Source organism: Mirounga leonina, unplaced genomic scaffold, assembly GCF_011800145.1.
Source record: "Mirounga leonina isolate KUSES-001 unplaced genomic scaffold, KU_Mleo_1.0 Mir_176, whole genome shotgun sequence".
NCBI lineage: Eukaryota > Metazoa > Chordata > Mammalia > Carnivora > Phocidae > Mirounga > Mirounga leonina.
Genome location: NW_023270454.1, coordinates 36,066,385 through 36,090,702, shown reverse-complemented (window position 1 = coordinate 36,090,702; position 24,318 = coordinate 36,066,385). Strand labels below are relative to the sequence as shown.

At 36.3% G+C, this 24,318-nt stretch overlaps 1 protein-coding gene across 1 annotated transcript in view; it reads right to left on the bottom strand.

Moving 5' to 3' along the window:
- Positions 1-24,318, bottom strand: part of LOC118022253 (IQ domain-containing protein M-like) — a 294,421-nt gene that overhangs the window by 139,828 nt on the left and 130,275 nt on the right. The window contains exon 5 of the mRNA XM_035022934.1: positions 23,566-23,613. Within this exon, the coding sequence (XP_034878825.1) occupies positions 23,566-23,613 (48 nt within the window). The remainder of the gene's footprint in view (positions 1-23,565; positions 23,614-24,318) is intronic.

Here is a 24,318-nt window from a genome sequence, read left to right as displayed (position 1 = left end):
CAGAATAACGTCAGACCTATCCACAGAGACCTGGCAAGCCAGAAAGGCCTGGCAAGACATACTCAGGGTACTAAATGAGAAGAACATGCAGCCAAGAATACTTTATCTGGCAAGGCTTTCATTTAGAATGGATGGAGAGATGCAGACCTTCCACGACCGGCAGAAACTGAAAGAATATGTGACCACTAAGCCGGCCCTGCAAGAAATATTAAGGGGGGTTCTATAAAAGGAGAAAGACCCCAAGAGTGATCTACAACAGAAATTTACAGGGACAATCTGTAAAAACAACATCTTCACAGGCAACATGATGACAATTAATTCATGTCTTTCAATAATCACTCTCAACGTGAATGGCCTAAATGCTCCCATAAAATGTCACAGGGTTGCAAATTGGATAAAAAGACAGGACCCATCCATATGCTGCCTACAAGAGACTCATTTTGAACCTAAAGATACATCCAGACTGAAAGTGAAGGGATGGAGATCTATCTTCCATGCCAGCGGACCTCAAAAGAAAGCTGGGGTAGCAATTCTTATATCAGACAAATTAGATTTTAAACTAAAGTCTGTAATTAGAGACACAGAAGGACACTATATCATTCTTAAAGGGTCTATCCAACAAGAAGATCTAATAATTGTAAATATCTATGCCCCCAACATGGGAGCAGCCATCTATATAAGCCAACTGTTAACCAAAATAAAGAGTCATATTGATAACAATACGTTAATTGTAGGAGACCTCAGTACTCCACTCTCAGCTATGGACAGATCATCTAAGCACAAAATCAACAAGGAAACAAGAGCTTTGAATGATACATTGGACCAGATGGACCTCATAGATATTTACAGAACATTCCACTCTAAAACAGCAGAATACTCATTCTCTCGAGCGCACATGGAACTTTCTCCAGAATAGACCACATACTGGGTCACAAATCAGGTCTCAACTGATACCAAAAGATTGAGATTATTCCCTGCATATTCTCAGACCACAATGCTCTAAAACTGGAACTCAATCACAAGAAAAAATTTGGCAGAAATTCAAACACTTGGAAGCTAAAGACCACTCTGCTCAAGAATGTTTGGGTCAGCCAAGAAATCAAAGAAGAACTTAAACAATTCATGGAAATCAATGAGAACGAAAACACATCGGTCCAAAACCTATGGGATACTGCAAAGGCGGTCCTAAGGGGGAAATACATAGCCATCCAAGCCTCACTCAAAAATATAGAAAAATCCCGAATTCACCAACTAACTCTACACCTTAAAGAACTATAGAAAAAGCAACAAACGATACCTAAGTCATGCATTAGAAGAGAAATAATTAAAATTAGAGCAGAAATCAATGAATTAGAAACCAGAAACACAGTAGATAAGATCAACAAAACTAGAAGTTGGTTCTTTGAGAGAATTAATAAGATCGATAAACCACTGGCCAGACTTATCCAAAAGAAAAGAGAAAGGACCGAAATTAATAAAATTATGAATGAAAGGGGAAAGATCATGACTAACACCAAGGAAATAGAAACAATTATTAGAAATTATTATCAACAACTATATGCCAATAAACTGAGCAATCTGGATGAAATGGAGGCCTTCCTGGAAACCTATAAGCTGCCAAGACTGAAACAGGAAGAAATTGACAACCTGAATAGGCCAATAACCAGTAAGGAGATTGAAGCAGTGATCAAAAACCTCCCAAAAAACAAGAGTCCAGGGCCTGATGGATTCCCTGGGGAATTCTACCAAACATTCAAAGAGGAAATAATAACTATTCTACTGAAGCTGTTTCAAAAAATAGAAACAGAAGGAAAACTTCCAAACTCATTCTATGAGGCCAGCATTACCTTAATCCCCAAACCAGGCAAAGACCCCATCAAAAAGGAGAATTTCAGACCGATATCCCTGATGAATATGGATTCCAAAATCCTCAACAAAATCCTAGCTAATAGGATCCAACAATACATTAAAAGGATCATCCACCAGGACTAAGTGGGATTTATCCCCAGGATGCAAGGGTGGTTCAACATTCGCAAATCAATCAATGTGATAGAACACATTAATAAGAGGAGGGAGAAGAACCATATGGTCCTCTCAATTGATGCAGAAGAAGCATTTGACAAAATACAACATCCTTTCCTGATTAAAACTCTCCAGACTATAGAGATAGAGGAAACATTGCTCAAGTTCATAAAATCCATCTATGAAAAACCCACAGTGAATATCACCCTCACTGGGGAAAAGCTGAGAGCCTTTCCCTTAAGATCAGGAACACGTCAAAGATGCCCACTTTCACCACTATTGTTCAACATAGTACTAGAAGTCCTACCAACAGTAATCAGACAACAAAAAGAAATAAAAGGTATTCAAACTGGCAAAGAAGAAGTCAAACTCTCTCTTTTCACAGATGACATGATACTTTATGTGGAAAACCCAAAAGACTCCACCCCCAAATTACTAGAAGTCATCCAGCAATTCAGTAATGTGGCAGGACACAAAATCGATGCACAGAAATCAGGTGCTTTCTTATATACTAACAACGCAACTGTAGAAAGAGAAATTAGAGAAACGATTTCATTTATAATAGCACCAAAAACCATAAGATACCTTGGAATAAACCTAACCAAAGAGGTAAAGGATCTGTACTCTAGGAACTACAGAACACTCATGAAAGAAATTGAAGAAGACACAAAAAGATGGAAAAATATTCCATGCTCATGGATCAGAAGAATAAACATTGTTAAAATGTCTAGCTTACCCAGAGCAATCTATACCTTCAACGCCATCCTGATCAAAATTCCAATGACATTTTTCAAAGTGCTGGAACAAACAATCCTAAAATTTGTATGGAATCAGAAAAGACCCCGAATCGCCAAGGAGATGTTGAAAAAGAAAAACAAAGTTGGGGACATTACGTTGCCCGATTTCAAGCTATATTACAAAGCCATGATCACCAAGACAGCATGGTACTGGCACAAAAACAGACATATAGACCAATGGAACAGAATAGAGAACCCAGATATGGACCCTCAACTCTATGGTCAAATAATCTTTGACAAAGCAGGAAAAAACATGCAGTGGAAAAAAGACAGTCTCTTCAATAAATGGTGCTGGGAAAATTGGACAGCCACATGCAGAAGAATGAAACTAGACCATTCTCTAACACCATTCACAAAGACAAACTCAAAGTGGATGAAAGACCTCAATGTAAGACAGGAATCCATCAAAATCCTAGAGGAGAACATAGGCAGTAACCTCTTTGACATTGGCCACAGGAGCTTCTTTCAAGGTACATCTCCAAAAGCTAGTGAAACAAAAGCAAAAATGAACTATTGGGACTTCATCAAGATAAAAAGCTCCTGCACAGCAAAGGAAACAGTCAACAAAACAAAGAGGCAACCCACAGAATGGGAGAAGATATTTGCAAATGACACTACAGATAAAGGGCTGGTATCCAAAATCTATAAAGAACTTCTCAAGCTCAACACCCAAAAAACAAATAATCAAGTCAAAAAGTGGGCAGAAGATATGAAAAGACACTTCTCTGAAGAAGACATACAAATGGCTAACAGACACATGAAAAAATGTTCATCATCATTAGCCATCAGCGAAATTCAAATCAAAACCACATTGAGATACCACCTTACACCAGTTAGAATGGCAGAAATGGACAGGGAAAGAAACAACAAATGTTGGAGAGGTTGTGGAGAAAGGGGAACGCTCTTACACTGTTGGTGGGAATGTAAGTGGGTACAGCCACTTTGGAAAACAGTGTGGAGTTTCCTCAAAAATTTAAAAATAGAGCTACCCTATGACCCAGCAATTGCACTCCTGGGTATTTACCCCAAAGACACAGATGTAGTGAAAAGAAGGGCCATATGCACCCCAATGTTCATAGCAGCAATGTCTGCAATAGCCAAACTGTGGAAAGAGCCGAGATGCCCTTCAACAGATGAATGGATAAAGAAGATGTGGTCCATATATACAATGGAATATTACTCAGCCATCAGAAAGGATGAATACCCAACTTTTACATCAACATGGATGGGACTGGAGATTATGCTGAGTGAAATAAGCCAAGCAGAGAAAGTCAATTATCATATGGTTTCACTTATTTGTGCAACATAAGGAATAGCATGGAGGATATCAGGAGAAGGAAGGGAAAAATGGGGGGGGGGGAGTGGAGGGAGAGATGAACCATGAGAAACTATGGACTCCGAGAAACAAATAGGGTTTTAGAGGGGAGGGGGGAGGGGGGATTGGTTAGCCTGGTGATGGTTATTAAGGACAGCACGTACTGCATGGAGCACTGGGTGTTATACGAAAACAATGGATCGTGGATCACCACATCAAAAACCAATGATGTATTGTATGGTGACTAACATAACATAATAAAATTAAAAAAAAAAAAACGTGATACCTCAAATTATTTGAGGAATAAGGGCTTTGCTTTCACAATGATAGTTTTTCTATGTTATATAATAATGCTGGGGTCTGGATCTTAGCTTCTGATTCATGGTACTTTCATTTTAGTCTCAATATAAGAGAAAAGTAGTGTTGGAAAATGAGATACCAGTCTGTGAAAGTGCATAGTCATACATTCGTGAAATATATAATCATTGATGCATTCAGAGTTTGTCCATTATGCTCCTTATGAGCAAAATTGAACACTTTCCATTTTCATTTCCCCCTCTCCTTTTAAGAGTCCCCATGAGCATTTTCTATATTTTATAGATAATTCTCAATTATGTAATTAACATTTGTCACTAATATTTATAAGTGAAAAAAATAACAATCCAAAAATATTAACTGAAGACTTCTCCTTCTACCCATCAATAGTCCTTTCTAGGAATTTCACTCTCACATTTATAGAATAAGAACCTGAGGTTTCAAATGTAAAATTTAATAAAATAGATAAAAAATGGTAATGGCTTCTCAGAAAACAGTAAGTCACAGGGGGAAAAAACTGGAAATATCAGAATTATTAAAGCAAGAAAAACTCTCAGTGTGGTAGATTCGTGGAGAAAATTATATGAAACAGATCTAATAAAACATATTTTATAATATGGATTCAACTAGATATATGTTTTCTTTTATAATTCTTATTTTTCTACTTATATTTCATAGTATTTGTATCTGGTTGAAAATGAACTCATTTTACACAACTTCTAAAACTGCCAGTTATGTTGGAAAAAGAAATGGATACTTCAATTAAAAAGCCATCATGCCACATTTTCATCACATTTTAAAATGCATGCAGAAAAGGACAGCCTTGAACACTTGAAGTTTTGAGGTTACCTAGAAAAATTATACTGCAGTCATTGGTTTGTGAAGAAAGCTCAATCACCCTATCTTGCTCATCATTCTTTGTAATTGATGATACCACTATATGAAAAGGAGACTACGATAAACTGGCTGGAATCTTGGGCATAATTCCTTAAACCTCAGTTTTCTGCTCTGCAAAATGAAAAAAAAAAATCTACTTATCTATATGTCTATCTATCTATCTACTACCTATTACCTTCCTCAGTAAAATTGAAGTAATCACAGTCAGCAGTGTTTTATAATGCTTTCTTTGAATCACATGACAACTGCAAATATCCACAAAAACAGTAGGAGCATGAGGTCTGTCCTTGCTAGAACACTGAATGGCTGTTACCCTGCTTTATGGCTCCTGATTTTTTTAAAACACCTGAAGTGTTTTCTACATTTCCCAACTTAACAGTAATGTTCATCCTAAATCTATTGACCTATTGCAACCAGGCCAGGAACAAGATGGGTCAGGAAAGGGACTGATGCTAGCAGATTCCATCCTGGGATGTGTAAGGCCATAGGTAAAACAGTAGTAAATCCTGCAAGGGTAGCTTCTCACAAACTCCTCCAGGGAAGAGTCCGAGAGCTGGGTAGTAAGACTGCTGGCCTGGGTAAGAACCTGCTAGTAAAGTTAGTTTAGAAGCCTCCCAGTCAGATGATTGACCGGATCTGACCCATAAACAAATGGTTAGCACTAGCACCAGACAGATATTTCCTCATCCAGGGATGAAAAAAACAGGAAACATAATCACTCTGTCTCTGTCTACCAATAAATACTGCAAAACCAAAGTCCTGAATTCTCAGAGGAAAACATATTCCTGATAAATTATCTACTGCCGTATTCAAAATGAAATTCTTGGATATTTTGGTACATGGTGTCTGTAAAGTAGGAGCTGAGTCTTCATTGGTTTAAATGAAAGGTTATTTAGTATCTTATGACGTGCCAGGTGTTTTCATAAGGCACTAGAATCTCTTGTAAGCATTAAAATCACCTGTGAGGTCTGAATTAAATAAGTGATGCCTGGGCCCCACCCCAGACTGTATTATCCAGTGCTGCCCAAGTGATTCTAACGTGCAGCCAGAGCTAACTACTTGGCTAGAAGTGTGGGCTACCGCTGTGAACATAGGGGCAAGGTTTCTAGCTGTCTTGGAGCCGTAGTTCTGGAGGTCAGAGTAGCATCATAAACAGAGAAGTAATATAATATTACACAGTGACAAAAGACATGATGAAAACAAAGCAACTCACACTTGAGAGAGACTGGAAGGCATGAAGCAGGACATTTTTGATTGGTTGGTTAAGAAGACTTCCTTAAAGAGGTGACATCTGAACTGAGACCTAATTATCAAGAAAAACCAGGTTTGCAAAGATCTGGGGTCAGAGCTTCACAGGAGAAGGAAACAGGTAGTGTAAAGCCTTAAAGTGGTATGATTTTGATGGAGTTAGACAAAAGAAAGAAGACCGGTGAGCCTGGGATGAGTGGTGTGATAGAGATGAGAGAGGCAGGCCAGGGACAGATCAGAAAGGCCTCCTAGGCCTTGATAAGCATCCCAGATTTTACATAGAATAGACTATTTTGACTTTGTGCGGAAAACAGACTGTTGGGTGGGCAAGAAGAAGATTATTAAGAGACTTTCAGTGATCCAGACTAGAAAGAACGTAACTTGAACAAGAATGAAGAAAGCGGAGAGAGAGCAAGGAGCATTCTGAAACCCTGCAAAGATCCTGATAAGTGATGAAGATGGGTGGTGGTGAGGTTCACTAGGCAATTCTCTCCATAACAGTTTATGTCGAAAATCTCTGGAATAAAAAGTTTTCTAAGCGAATAAGATAACTGAGGGATTGCTGTAGGCTTTTGCGGGAAAAGATATTGACCTAGGTGTTTCCTTATGTATCCTAGTTTTATGACGGGGACAGAAAGACTTTCACTGGTTATGTGAGGACTTAATTTTCAAATTACTTCAGACAGACTTCAGCAGATGGAAAGAGTAATCAAAAAACTCAAGACTGGAAAAGTTGTGAATTATAGGTTTTTCCTTATTCAGTTCAGAGCCCAAAATCAAGGGTCTTGTTGGATAACATATTGTCAGAACACTCATGGAGCCTGATCTGACTTTTTCCCTAGCAATGTTCCTGGTTTTGCTGCTTCCCCTGTCTTGGAAATATGCTTCTTATGCCACATCCTTCAATCCACAATTTAGGTGGAATTTCTGATCAGGCTGATGATTGCTAAGATCTTCTAGGTTTCTCCCTAAAACGTGGAGCTAGACTCCCCGCATAGCTCAATGCTCCTCTCCCTGCACCTGGGAAATGCCAGTGGGACTCAGCACCGGCCGCCTCCTCATTCTGGGCACTTTGGTTGTTAATCTCTTACTGTGTCTAACTTTGGTTCCACTGGAACTGGTCCTACCTGACGATATTTCTGGGCATTGCTGATTCTGTTAGCTTCAGTCCACTGGAATTTAATTTAGCAATCTTCTAATGTGACTAAATTAGAAACATAATTCATCAGACATTGCAGTGGATACTTTTGATGGATGTGTCACAGATTGGTACATAAAACCCGTTAGGCTCGACATCCACAATCTAATACTTAACCTTGTACAGTTGAATCATCCCATCTCTGCTCTACAGGAGAGACAGACACTTTACAGTCTCTTTTCTGGTGACTCACCCTTTAGGCCAGACTGTTCTAAGCTCCTGGGGATATGTTCAGATGCCAAATGCTAAGAAAGCATTCCCTGTTTCCTTTTTTCCTTTTTTTTTTTTTTTTTTTTTTTATTGAAGGTACTTTGAAGTTTGCAGAAATAGAAACTTTAAGATTGTGGGAGTATATCAATAGTAATTTGGATTTGTGGGATGAGTGAGTGTCATTAACTATAGACACTTGAGCTTAGCATAGGCAATGATGAGTTCTCTTAGCTTCTAGAACTTCGCGAAATGGCTAAACAGTTTACACAGTTGGATACTGTGCTGTATTACTATTTTTTTTCCTTGAACATAAAGGAGCATAGAGAAAGAGACTGGCCATTTTCTTATATAGAGAATTGTGACTGATGCTCTTTTGCCTCTTTTAGACTCATGTTGAATGACCCAAATCACTCAATTGTTCAATCAAGAAATCTTACTACACTGTCCCATAGCTAACAGTATCTTTCCATTGCTTTCTTCATTATCATCTTCCATTCAGACATGTGAATATTCCTGGCTTAACTATGATAAAAATCAATATATACAGATGTGTTTAACTTTATTAAAATATGAAGACATTTTACTATGTCTTATAAATCATGATACAATAAAAATACACAAAAATTAACAGAGTATTCTAGTTATTTGTAAATGCATTTTCTACATTTTCCACAATGAGAAGGTGTTATTTTTATAACCCGAAAAACTGATTTTAAAAGTCCTGTGTGCATGTATAATTTATACACACCTTATTATTAAAATTACAGTAATCACCCCTTATCTGCAGCTTCATTTTGTGTAGTTTCAGTTACCTGCAGTTAACTGTGGTCTGGAAGCAGATAATCCTTCTGATGTATTGCAGAAGGTCAACAGTACCTTAACCCTACGCCTACGTCATTCACCTCACCTCATCTCATCAGTTACACATTTTAGCATCTCAAAGCGTAAAGTAAGTTATTTTGAGAGCAATGGAAACAGACCACACTCACATAGCTTTTATTATAGTATATTGTTATCCTATTTTGTTATTAGTTATTGTTGTTAATCTCTTACTGTGTCTAACTTATCAATTAAACTTCACAGATAAATATGTATAGGAAAAAACAGTATATATAGGGTTTGGTACTACCTGTGGTTTCAGGCATCCACTGAGGATCTTGAAATGTATCCCCCCTGGGAAAAGGGGGACTAAGTATATTTTTTAGAAGATTTTATTTATTTATTTATTTATTTGAGAGAGAGAGCACGAGCAAAGTGAAGGGCAGAGGGAGAAGCAAACTCCCCAATGAGCAGGGAGCCTGATGTGGGAATAGATCCCAGGACTTCGGGATCATGACCTGAGCCGAAGGCAGATGCTTAACCCATTGAGCCACCCAGGTGCCTCTAAGTATATTTTTTTTTAAAGCAAAACATGAAAATACAGCAAAAACTTTATGACAGTTATCTCTTGGTGGCATATTTTATAGGTGATATTAAGGGTTCAATAAATATTTGTTGAGTAGAAGAATAACTTTTTCTCTTTATCCTTTCTAATTTTTATTTTTTTAAAGATTTTATTTATTTGACAGAGAGAGACACAGAGAGAGAGGGAACACAAGCAGGGGGAGTGGGAGAGGGAGAAGCAGGCTTCCCGCTGAGCAGGGAGCCCGATGCGGGGCTCGATCCCAGGACCTGGGATCACGACCTGAGCCGAAGGCAGACGCTTAACGACTGAGCCACCCAGGCGCCCCTATCCTTTCTAATTTTTAAAAAGTTTTTGGTAATAAGCCAATATTACATTCTTCTTTAAAAAAATCAATAAAATGTAACTTTGTCATTGGTATTGGCCCATAAGAACTAATTTTGTCCCCCCACCAAAAAAAGATTTTTTTAATTACCAAGACTTAACACTGCAAATAAAAGTATTATGTCTATTCACAATATACAAGGATTACCATCCAAATAATTGTGTGTTGGCCTTGTATTTATTTATTTCAGAAAGAGAGTGCACATGAGTGAGGTGGCAGGGAAGGAGGGGGTAAAGGGAGAGGGAGAGAAAATCCCAAGCAGACTCTGTGCTGTAGAGCACAGAGCCTGATGTGGGGCTTGATCCCAGGACCCTGAGATCAAGATCTGAGCCGCACCAAAAGTTGGATGCTGAATGGATATCCCTACCCAGGCACCCCTTGGCTTTGTTTTGAAACTGTTGTTTGAATCTTTTATTCTGATCTATTTTTTTTAGGTTATATGTTTAATATCCTACATCACTTTATTTAGAAATCAAGGGCTGAAAAGTCAGGAACCATGAGCTGGTTTCATGTCAAAACTCTACCACTTTCTAGTTGTATATTTTAGGTACATTGCCTCTCTGTGAATCATTGTTCTTAGGCATGTGGTTCATTGGATTTCTATGAGAATTAAATAATATTGCTTATATAAATTTAGGCAAATCACTTAGTACAGTGATTTTCATATAGGAAACATTCAGTGCATGTGAAATGTAATTATTTTTCTTTTTGCTTCCTAATAATATAGTGTCTAGAGCACAGATGTTGATTTGAAGAATTCTGATTAACCTCAAACTTAAAGCCAGAAACCAAAACCACAAAGACTATGTTATTCTTAAAACATGAATGTGGAAGAACACATCTCAGTATATTCTACCATGTGGCAGAACTATTTTACTACTAACATACACAGGTTGTACATTACATAAGCACTTTTTTTAAAGATAGAAATAGTTCTCTAAACTTCTGTTCATACCCATGACAATGTACAGTGATGTTTTTGTAAATAATCAGGCACCAGCATCTACTATAAAATTCCTCTCCTACTCATCTCCTCCACACTTTTCCCTCTTCTGCCTTTAAATTTTACTCTTAAAATCTCTTTCAAGTGCCCATTAGACAGACTTAAGGTGGAGATTAGTATGTGTAATCATGAAAGGCACAAATGTTTTATGCCAAAACATGATGTACTTTGCGTATTGTTTAGTTCAGAGGTCCTAAGAGTCCACCTACATATTGGCTAGAAAGAAATCCACTCTGTTCAGCCTACTCTATGACTCTGTTATGTCTCTTCATTGCTACAGGTTCCTAGTACATAGTACCATAGAATGCACTTCAGAATATTCATCGAATGCACGAATAAATGAAGTTTTGAGCCTTTCCTTTAAATAGGGTAAGATGGCATCATTCATTTTTTTTTTTTTTTGCATAGACGTCTGTCAAACTTACTCTGAAAAAAAGGAAGCAGACCAGAACACCAAAAAATGGACAGTATATAATTGTGATGTGAATATTTAAAAGCATGTATGTGGTACTCATGTCACTGAGTCCTTCCCATGAATGAATAAAGGAAGTACAGTTAAAATTGTTGAAAGAGCGCTATTATTTGCAACATGCCACAAAGATTGTTTTTTAAATAAAATTATAAGTGGTTTGTAAAAACAGATGTCAATGTATTTCTTAAATAACTCCAGTATGCAGGTGTTTTCATATCAAATGAAACCTTGGAGCCTCTACATTTTTTTTAATTCTTCACTCACTACTTCCACACAATATGCAGTTATAAGCCAAATAAATTGTATTCACCAGTTGATTTTAAGTCTAAATTATCTATATTTATATAGAAATATCTGTTGCAAACTTTAAAGACTCTAAGAGGGAAAGACAACAATAGTTTCAGTACATGATTTACATACTTGTTTAAATTAATGTTAACATTAAAAGCATTTAGGGCGCCTGGGTGGCTCAGATGGTTAAGCGTCTGCCTTCGGCTCAGGTCATGGTCCCAGGGTCCTGGGATCGAGTCCCACATCGGGCTCCCTGCTCCTTGGGAGCCTGCTTCTCCCTCTGCTTCTCTCTCTCTCTCTGTCTCTCATTAATAAATGAATAAAATCTTTAAAAAAAAAAACATTAAAAGCATTTAAAATGTCCCAGGGTAAGCTTATTTAATGGGTTAATTTATTCTAATATTATATAATCAAAACAGGGTTCAGGCAAACTATATTTGAACTGAGATTAACATAATGACATACCTTTAATAGAAAGTCTTATCAGCTCCCTACAATTATCAAATGTTCTAATTTAACTGACAGTCAAACAATACAGAGGACAATTATAAAAATTCCAAAGTATTGTTGGAAAACATTTTTACCTCACTATACTTCAGTCTTAGGTGGAAAAGTCATTACTCTACCCTAGGGATATTAAATAATTTTCAGCTTAAACGAAGTTTACATCTAATAAGGATCAGTTTCTGTCTCATGTGAGGTTTCATGATGAAGTACTATTTCTTACTCTTTAATATGTGTAGTTGGAAAAGGAAAGGAAGAGAGCTAAAAATAGCCATGCAAAATAAGATTTGACAGGCCAAAACTGCATGGTCAGAGCCTTTCAGAAAGGTTGGAACCCAACGTGTCCACAGGCAAGAGCTTTTACAGCGCCAGGCTACCCCGGCCCCAGGCCTTTGCCTCACCTCCATTCTGAAGACAGAGCAGAAAGAGGAGTGAGTGATACTGTTTTTGGTTTTTGCTTTAGAAAATATTCAAAGGACAAAACTAGCAGCCAATTTTTAAGCTTGAGAAAAACAGGGAGAAAAATAAAGACTAGTACAAAGACAGATGTGGTAATGCTTACTTTGTCCAGAAAAATTACTTTTCATAAAAAGCCAGGATGAGTTGGGGAGCATGTGTATGTGGTGGTGGAGAATGGACAGCAATGGGCTGGATGAGGCACTGAACCTGAATCATCATCACATTTATAATTAAGGTGATGACCTTGAACTAGCCACTTAGCCTCTGTGCCCTCTGCTCAATTCAAATGATTCTTTTCCAATACCTCCTAGCTGGCTCCCTGTAAAAATGAAAAGGGAGGGGCACCTGGGTGGCTCGGTCAGTGAAGCGTCTGCCTTCGGCTCAGGTCGTGATCCCAGGGTCCTGGGATCGAGCCCCGCATTGGGCTCCTTGCTCAGCAGGAAGCCTGCTCTCCCTCTCCCCCCTGCTTGTGCTCTCTTTCTCTCACTACCTCTCTCTCAAATAAATAAATAAAATCTTTAAAAAAAGATGAAAAGGGAATTAGCAAAATGACATGTAATGTCCTTTCCAGGGCTTAAATATTCTAGTTACAAGTGGTTTTACAAAATACTGGAAGAAAATACTCCAAAATAATAATTACTCGCAGTAATATTTTCCTTTTTCACAATTTTGCAAGTTATGTGTAATTCATCTTTATATTAAGTTCATACATAAAAATATCAATGTCTAGGACACTATGGTTGATCACTAATATAATGGAGCAATGCTTACTCCTTAATAAACAAGTGCACTATTTAAAATTATTTTGGAAGGGCCAGTTAAGCATACTATCAATGCATTACTTGAGAGCACTCTTTTCCTGTGAGTGTGAAATAATTTAAAAGGCATCCTGACAGTTCTCCCAAGACATCCCAAGTCTCTGCATCAGGGCTTATGATCCTCTCTTTTGCAAAACCCTTACTATGCCCAAACTCTCAAGCCTGCTTAGCAGAACAAGTGAGAACACAATATGCAATTGTTTTACATCTCTCATCACTTTATATCTTCTACTGTAGTTAATTATGTATTGGTATCACTTCCCCAGCCTAAATCATAAATACAAGAGGAAGGCTGTTTTATTTACTTTTGAATTCTCCTCATGTCTATCACAGAGTACTCAATAAAGGCACTCAATAAGGATTTGTGGAGTGACTGAATATGCTCTTATTACCTTGGATTTTTGCCTCCATTATGGTTAAATTATATTTTATTTATTAATAAAAAGTTTAAATATTAAAGAACTGTGCTGCACTAGAGTATAGAGATTTTTCCCCCCCCCCCCCCCCCCCCGGGCCACCTGGCTGGTTCAGTTTTTGTTTTTTTGTTTTTTTTTAAGATTTTATTTATTTGAGAGAGAGAGAGAGAATGAAAGAGAGAGAGCACGAGGGTCAGGGAGAAGCAGACTCCCTGCTTAGCAGGAAGCCTGATGCAGGACTCGATCCTGGGACTCCAGGACCAGGATCATGACCTGAGCCGAAGGCAGTCGCTTAACCAACTGAGCCACCCAGGCGCCCCTTTGTGCTGCACTCTAGTATAACCGTAACATGTTACAGTAATCCTCGAAGGAATCCGGAAAGAGTAAACAAAAGTAACTTTAATATACTGATGGAAAAAAGTATTTACCTTTAACATGAAAAACAAGAGCTCAAATGCTATAGGGATACTTTATGTATGATTCATATAACAAATAGTTAATGCATAAATGCCTACTATGTGCTAAGTGGGAATAAGGATAATTAAATAGAGTGTGTTCTCAAAAGCTTATAGAACTATCAGAGGAAGAGATGTTTCAAAGAGGTATTATATCTTCACACCTGAAATGTAGTTTTAAATACAAAACCATTTAAATGGTTTTGTAAAATAAAATTGGAAAATGGTTTCATTCATTTCTCCATTATTTGAAATGCTGTATTTTATTTTTATATGATAAATATTCTTTACACTATAGTTCAACACAGCAAAATCAAAATAATATAAAGATAAATTTATCATTGAAAAACAATGTAAGGGCGCCTGGGTGGCTCAGTCGTTAAGTGTCTGCCTTCAGCTCAGGTCATGATCCCAGGGTCCTGGGGTCGAGCCCCGCATCGGGCTCCCTGCTCCGCGGGAAGCCTGCTTCTCCCTCTCCCATTCCCCCTGCTTGTGTTCCCTCTCTCGCTGTGCCTCTCTCTGTCAAATAAATAAATAAAATCTTTTTTAAAAAAAAAGAAAAACAATGTAACATAGACAAAACTTTTTGATTTTTAATATAAAGAATATAGCTTGCATATGGAAGTTCAAAATGATATTTTCCAAGTCCCTAATAATTTTTTGATTATTGTTAAGCAAGAAATGTACAGTAAAATGTGTAAAATGTATAGAAAAATTAGAAAATTCAGGCATACTAGAATAGTTAAGGTCCACTTGATTAACGCAATATGAGATTAAAATTTGCATATTTTTACATTCAATTGATGCAACCATGTATATATAATATACATATCATTCTATTATAAAATGTATTTTTTTATTTCCCTGTAAGTAAATAGTAACATAATTTTAATGGTAATATAGCACTCTATTTTATTCATGAACCACAGTATATTTAACCATTCCCCTATTAACTGGGACTTTACATCGTTTCAACATGTGCAGTAATCGCAAAATTGTAATTACTATCATACATACATCTATAACACATGATTTCTTTAAGATAAATTATTATATATCTGAATTCTGAAAGAATAATCATAATTTAATATTTTCTTGATGATTCAAAATAAATCACCACATTTACTGCAGTATAGTAAGGTGGTAAGTGCTTGCTTAGGTTTAGAATGTCTGAGCTGAAATCCTGGTGGCACGCCCCAGTAGCTGGATGATTTAAGGCAAGCTATTTAGGCGTTCTAAGCTATGTGTCCTCTGTAAAATGAGTTCAATAAAAACAACTATTATATAGATTATGAAGATGAAATGAGAAATAATATAAAATGTATAGTTCTTAGTCTTATTTAAACAGTACAAAATGGGGACACCTGGGTGGCTCAGTCGGCTAAGTGTCCGACTCTTGGTTTTGGCTCAGGTAGTGATCTCAGGGTTGTAAAATTGAGCTCCACGATAGGCTCTCTGGTCAGTATGGAGTCTGCTTAAGATTCTGCCCCTCCCTCTCCCTCTGCCCCTCCCCCCTCTCATGTTCCCTCTCTCTAAAATAAATGAATAGGGGCGCCTGGGTGGCTCAGTTGGTTAAGCGACTGCCTTCGGCTCAGGTCATGATCCTGGAGTCCCTGGATCGAGTCCCGCATCGGGCTCCCTGCTCGGCAGGGAGTCTGCTTCTGCCTCTGACCCTCCCCCCTCTCATGTGCTCTCTCTCTCATTCTCTCTGTCAAATAAATAAATAAAATCTTTAAAATAAAATAAAATAAATGAATAAATCTTTATGAAAATGAAGAGTACAAAATAAATAAATATGAATTAATATGACATTAAATGTTGTTTTACCATCATAACAATCAGTAGATGCCACAAACTGCTAAGCTGTTCAACCCTATTTACCCCTCACTCAACAAACTAAAATTACAATTGGTTTTCAGTTTTAAAATATTATATATATATATTTCTTTTATAAATTACATATAACAAGATCTGAGTGTCTGTACATATATGTATATACACACATGCATACATATAATTATTTATGTATTTATTTTTAGCACAGAGGATCTTACCAAGTATGAAACCTCTCTTAGGGAATATTTTGGAACTTTGAGGATGTGGTATCGGTTATCATAATGATTGGGAGGAGATAAACTAGCTTGTATTGGGTAAGGCCTGGGATACATTATTTCCTTCAATAAATGACACAGTATGTACAACAAAGAAATGTCCAATATCCTGCACAAATTTCAAATATTCTGCTATAACGTTATGGAAGAAAATCACATTTATTTTTTACTGGTTTTATTGAGAAATAATTTACATGTATCACCATATAAGTTTAAGGCATACAGCATGATGGATTGATTTACATACATTGTGAAATGATTACCATAATAGATTTAGCTAATATCCATCTTCTGATATAAATACAGTAAAAGAAAAGAAAGAAGAAAAGGAAAAACAAGGAAAACAATTTCCTCCTTGTGATGAGAACTCTTAGGATTTACTCTCTTAACAAATTTCCTATATATCATATAGCTGTGTTAGCTATAGTAATCATGTTGTACATTACATCCCCAGTAGTTATTTATCTTCTAATTGGAAGTTTATGCCTTTTGACCACCTTCCTCCAATTCCCCCTACCCCCACCCCATGCCTCTGTGTTCTTTGTTCTTTCTTTCCTTTTTTTTAGTTTTTATTTAAATTCTAGTTAGTTAACATAGTACATTAGTTTATTAGTTTCAGGTGTACAATGTAGTAATTCAACACTTCCATACAACTCCCGGTACTCCTTAATCCTCAGCACCTATTTAACTCATCCTCCCATGCACCTCCCTTCTGGCTATGTTTTCTTTTAGGAGTTTTATGGCTTCAGGTTTTACATTCAAGTCTTCAATTCATTTTGAATTAATTTTTGTATGTGGTGTAAGATAGTGATCCAGTTCCATTCTTTTACATGTTGCTGCCCAGTTTTCCCAACACCATTTATTGAAGAGACCCTCTTTTCTCCATTATATATTCTTGCCTCTATTGTCATAGGTTAATTGACCATTTGTACATGAGTTTATTTCTAAGCCCTCTATTCTATTCCATTGATGTATGCATCTGTTTTCATACCAGAACCATACTGTTTTGATTAAGATAGACTTGTAGTGCTGTTTGAAATTCAGGGTGTTTTACCTCCAGCTTTGTTCTTCTTTCTCAATATTGCTTTGTCTATTTGGGGTCTTTTGTGGTTCCATACAAATTTTGGGGTTCTTTGTTCTAGTTCTGTAAAAAATGCACTGGTATTTTGATGGGGATTGCATTGAATCTGAAGATTTCTTTGGATAGTATGAACATTTTATCACTATTAATTCTTCCAATCCATAAGCATTGAATATCTTTCCATTTATTTATGTTGTATTTGATTTCTTTCATCAACATCTTGGAGTTTTCTGAGTATAGTATAGGTCTTTCACCTCCTTGGTTAAATTTATTCCTAGGTATTTTATTCTTTTGGATGCAATTATAAATGTGATTGTTTTCTTAATTTCTTTCTCTGGTAGCTTATTATTAGTGTATAGAAGTGCAACTGATTTTTGTATGTTAATTTTGTATCCTGCAATTTTAGTGAATTCATTTATTCATCAAATAGTTTTTTGGTGGAGTCTTTACATTTTTCTACATATTGAATCATGTCTTCTGCAAATAGTGAATTTTACTTCTTCTTTTCCAATTTGGATGCCTTTAGTTTCTTTTTCTTGTCTACTTGTCTGGCAAGGACTTTCTAATATTATGTTGAATTAAAGTGGCCAGTGTAGGCATCCTTGTGAAGTTCCTGATCTTAGGGGAAAAGCTTTAAGCTTTTTACCATTGACTATGATATTAGCTGTGAGTCTGTCCTATATGACCTTCTTATGTTAAGGTATATTCCTTCTATACATGCTTTGAGAGTTTTTATCTTACATGTATTTTGAATTTTGTAAAATGCTTATTCTGCATCAATATGAGACAATATAATTTTCACCTTTTGTTTGTTTTTATTTAAAGATTTTATTCATATATCTGTCAGAGAGAGAGAGAGATTGCACAAGCAAGGGGAGTGGCAAGCAGAGGGAGAAGCAGGCTCCCCACTGAGCAAGGAGCCCGACGCAGGACTTGATCCCTGGACCCCGGGGTCACAACCTGAGCTGAAGGCAGACTTAACCAACTGAGCCACTCTTTGTTTTGTTAATGTAGTGTATCACATTGATTGATCTGTGGAAGTTGAACCATCCTTGCATCCCTAGAATAAATCCCACTTGATCATGGTGAATGATGAATTTAGTCTATTGTTGAATTTGGTTTGCTAATATTTCATTGAAGATTTTTGCATCTATGTTCTTTGGGAATATTGGTCTGTATTTTTCTTTACTCTTCTCTCCCCCCCCCCCGCCCCTTTTGTGGTGTCTTTGTCAGGTTTTGTTATCAGGGTAATGCTGGCCTCATAAAATGAGTTTGGAAGTATTCCTCTTCAATAATTTGAGGGTAGTTACTAACTTTTCTTTAAAGTTTGGTAGAATTCATCTATGAAGCCATCTGGTCCTGGTCTTTTGTTTGTATGAGCTTTTACATTACTGATTGAATTTTATTACTTGTAATCAGCCTATCCAGATTTTCTATTACTTTGTGATTCAGTCTTGCAAAGGTGTGTGCTTCTAGGAATTTATCTATTTCTTCTAGGTTTTCTATTTTTGCTTTGTTTTGTTTTTAATTTTTAAGCTGAAGTTTTAATTGAATTATACACTACTATTACCATATTATAGAATCTAAATATGACAATATGTTTACCATTACCACTGAGATTTACCCTACTATTTTATGTTTTTATGATGTTAATTACATTCTTTTACTTCCACTCAAAGAATTCCCTTTAGCATTTCTTATAAGTCAGGCTTGGTGGTAATGAACTCCCTCAGTTTTTGCTTGTTTGGGAAAGATTTTATCCCTCCTTTGTTTCTGAAGTACTGCTTCATCAAGTATAGAATTCTTGATTGACAGTTATTTTTCTTTCAATATTTTGAATCATCCCATTCTCTCTCAGCCTAAAAAGTTTCTGTTAAGAAATCTGCCAAAAATCTTATGAGGGGGAGGGGATGAAACTTCTTGTATGTAAATTCCCTCTTTTCTCTGTTGATCTTACCATTTTTAATTTTGTCTTTGACTTGTGACAATTTAATTATGTGTCTTAGTATAACCCTATTGAGGTTCAACCTATATGTCATCTAATAAATGGTCTAACAAAGCTGAGATCCATTATGCTGGGAGAAATTCTCACAAACAAGAATATGCTTTCTCTGGTATCTGAAGTAAGAGTAAATGGGCATACACTCTGGAAAACAGTATGGAGGTTCCTCAAAAAGTTGAAAATAGAGCTACCATACGACCCAGCAATTGCACTACAGGGTATTTACCCCAAAGATACAAATGTAGTGATCTGAAGGGGTACATGCACCCTGATGTTTATAGCAGCAATGTCCACAATAGCCAAACTATGGAAAGAGCCAAGGTGTCCATCGACAGATGAATGGATAAAGAAGAAGTGGTATATATATATATATATATATATATATATATATAATGGAATATTATGCAGCCATCAAAAGGAATGAAATCTTGCCATTTGCAACGACGTGGATGGAACTGGAGGGTATTATGCTGAGCGAAATAAGTCAATCAGAGAAAGACATGTATTATATGACTTCACTGATATGAGGAATTCTTAATCTCAGGAAACAAACTGAGGGCTGCTGGAGTGGTGGGGGGTGGGAGGGATGGGTGGCTAGGTGATAGACATTGGGGAGGGTATGTGCTATGGTAAGCTCTGTGAATTGTGTAAGACTGTTAAATCACAGACCTGTACCTCTGAAACAAATAATACAGTGTATGTTTAAAAAAAAAAAAAAAAGAAGAAGATAGTAGGAAGGGAAAAATGAAGGGGGGGACATCGGAGGGGGAGACGAACCATGAGAGACTATGGACTCTGAGAAACAGAGGGTTCTAGAGGGGAGGGGGTGGGGGGATGGGTTAGCCTGGTGATGGCTATTAAAGAGGGCACATATTGAATGGAGCACTGGGTGTTATACGCAAACAATGAATAGTGGAACACTACATCAAAAACAAATGATGTAATGCATGGTGATTAACATAACATAGTAAAATAAAATAAAAACTTTTAAAAGAGTAAATGGGCATTGAGTGAGTCTCTCTTCTGTGAGCTTTAATATATTTCCTTTGTTATAAAAAAAAAATATATATATATATTTCCTTTGTTATATCAATTTTGACTGGCTAGAGACACTTTTATGCAAACTTTCAAATTCTTTATTGCATTTTAAAGTTGAATTTATTACCTAAAATACTCTTTAACATATAAGAAGTTACTCTAATCTCTAATTTTACATATTACTTATATATTTAAAATATGTATTTATTACCTAGAATAATCATTAACATATGAGGAGAGATTATAGTGTGTGTGTATAATGCAGTTATAAACTACATTAACAAAACCTCTAGCAACCCTCAGTTTGCTTACTATAATTAAGAGTCGCTCATGGTTTTTCTCCCTCTCTGATGACTTCCCATTCAGTAAAGGTGGGGGGAAGAATTTCCTAAAGCAAAATTAGTTCCCACAACTGAAGAGCATGGGAAAGACCTTTGCCTATAACATTATCTTCTATTCTTTACTTAGTAACTATAACCCATGATGTAAGAACAACTCATATGTCATCATCTTTATAAAATCATCTTGCATACTGCCCAATGTAGTCATTCCCTTTTCTTAGCCTCACAATTATACTTAATTGCTTGTTATATCAATTAGCATGAAATCTTGATTTTTTTCTTTATGTGCTTATTTATTGAGAATAACATTTCCTCATCCTCTTAAGAAAAGTCTAACAGTTCTACAGCTATGGTAATAAGTTAAAACTACAACATATTTGTAATCCTCTTTAACCAATCAATTATAATTCTCTAGTCATAGTGATAAATAATGCCCAGAACAAGTTTTAAACCTGTTTTATCAAACAGGGATAGCTCAATTCAGGAAACATACTTCTGAAAACCAACCAGTAGGTGAGAGATCCTACTTTTGAAAGTTAACTAATGAACAAAAGTCTCTCTAGTAACACATGTTTGAAGGCCAATCAGCAACTTGGTCTTTCCTGAAGAACCATACCCTAAATCTTATGTCATTTCACTTCCACTGCTAAAAGCCAGTAATCACTACTTGCATGTTGTGTAACAAATTATCCCCAAATTAGAAGCCTAAAACTGTGTTTTTGTTTCACATAGTTTCTGAGAGTTAGGAATTGGAATGGATTTTCTAGGTGGGTTAGGCCACGATCTCTCATGGGGTTGCAGTCATCTGAAGGACTGATGTGGTAGAGGCTCCACTTCCATGTTCCATTACTCACACAGACCTCAACTCCTCACTGGTTATAGGCAGATGCCTTCAACTCATTAGCACAAAGACCTCTCAACAGTTCTGCTGAAGACTTCTATCACCTGGCAGCTAGTTTTCCTCAGAGAAGCTTATCTAAGAGGGAGTAAGGCAGGAGCCACAAAATCTTCCACAAAAACCTTTATGACCTAGCCTCAGAGGTAAAATACCATAACTTTGCTTGTATTCGCTGATAACAAAGACCAACCCTGATACAGTATGTATAGTTCCACAAAAGCATGGATCATTGGGTGCATCCTGGGGGCTAGCTACCACTCTTCCCCAAAACCCTATATTATAGCAATAGTCTGCTTTGCCCAGAAAGACTGTTTAACCAGCATAACTCTCCTTTACTTATATGGACAACAAACTGAGTTTGGAGTTTTTATTTCAGATATTGTCATCCTTTGTCATTTAATGTTCTCCCAAGACTTTTTTTTTTTTTTGGAAGATCTTTATTTGGTAGCTATTTGTTTGACCCATAGACCAATAAAAGTGCTCACTGGGACTGACTGAGCCAATACTCTGATAGTGCTTTGGATCTGCTCAAATGTGAACACTTCTAGGGGAGGGATTAGGTTTAAGTTGTTTTTCAAGCTTCATTGCCAGGAACATAGTTGATACTCAGTTAATGCTTATTGAATAAATGGATGCAGAATTCAAATAATGAAACATAATCCTACAATTTTCATTTTAAAAAGTTAAGAAGTATTGAGTGGTAGATCATTGTAAATATGCAACTCACATTTCCTTTAGCTTATAGATCTGACACCACATCTTAATGTCTTTCTAAAATGTTTCCAACCTGCCTAGTGCAACTGGATGAGTGGGAGACATATCTCTGATTTGATCAATGAAGTCCAAGAAAAAATGGAATTCACATAGAATGCATTCATTCCATTAAATGAGCAAGAGCTAATTCATCACCCTAAAGAATTTGTAATAACTTGCCCACAGTTGAAAAACTTTCACCAGATACAATATAGAATTCATTTTTATCTCTCTCTGAATCATTTCTGTGAGTATACCAAATGTTGAGAGTTTTAACCAACTGAACCATCATCTAAAAATAAAATACCATTGTTCCACTAGCAATTACTCTCATGAAAACATAGTCACATAATTTGCCCTTAACAAGGAAAATCAAAGGTACACTAAATAACATAAAAGTAGAGATGCTGGCAGTTTATAGTTGGTAAAAAGGGAGATCAATGGGTATGTACCCAAACAACTTTATAAGTCCAAATGAATACAAAATATAGTTTTTAATGATATTATTCTCCTCAAGCAAGCAGGTAATCCATAGGCTAAGCAAGACATCGAACTAACCATAGTCCATTTAAACTTATCCAAACTATAAGAGACCATTTCCTGTACTGGCACATATATAAGTCATATAAAGTATATGAAACTCCCTTCAAACAGGATTTATTTGAGTTTTTCATTTTTCAATAATTAATCTTACAAAACACCTCAAAGAACAGGTTCAAAACTTAATAAGTGTCTATATCCTAAATAAGTTAAGGATAATCAGGACAAATCAGGATACCAAATTTAAGAAGGCAAAATAAATTATACACAGAGCAATAATTAAAGGAAATATGCCCCCAAAAAGGAGAGAATAATGATGGATAGAAATCCAAATGCTGAGATGCGTATTTTAAAGATTTATTTATTTGGGGGGGTTGGGGACAGAGGGAGAGAATCCTCAAGCAGACTCCCTGCTGAGAGCAGAGCCCTACACAGGGCTTGATCCCACAACCCATGAGATCATGACCTGAGCCAAAACCAAGAGTTGATGCTTAACCGATTAAGCCACCCAGGTGCCCCTGAGATGTGTATTTTAAAGGTTTAAGACAAGCACAAAGATATAAGCAGAACATGTAGAAGCTGGATTATACTCACAATAAATTAGATATATTGGATTATCATATCTTCTTCTGAGTTCTGTCACTTAAAAGAAACAAGAAAATTTGAAAAATGTTTAGAGAGAAGTGTCAGAAGACATTAAGGATTAGAAAGAGGACTTCTGAGGATAATATTTTAAAAGACCTATTATTGAAAAAGAAAGATTCTTATTAATCTCTGCATAGCCTTAATTTTGTGGATAGTGAAAAAGTTACAACTGTAATGAGGCATGTGTAAGAAAAGAGTCTAATGTTGCAGAGTAGAAAGTTCTGAGAGAGATCATCACCAAAAATCAGACCTGACTGTCAAGGACAATTATGTAATTGCCAGAGTCTTTAAAGATGGGATTCTCATTTGGTTAATCAGGTCTTGCCTGAAGGCAGTGGAATAAACTGAATAGCATAAAAGATATCTTGTACTTTTATAATGGGTAACAAAACAGTGATTAGGACAAGAAATCAGTTCCAGTATTAATTACATAACTTAAATAACCATATGTTATAGGGTAAGTAAAATTTACTATATGAAGAGCTGGAAATGATACATGGAAAAGTAGTAGTAAAACTAGAGGTCTTTGCTCATTATTCAGGATCTGAACTAATTAGAAACCTTACATTAATATAATAATATGATTCCAGTTAAGAATGCACCATTGGTTTGAGGAAGTAATTTAATCATTCATTTGTATTCTCTAAATGATTTTCTTGAAAGATAATGGCTAACCTACTCCTTTCAAGGTATTCCCATTAG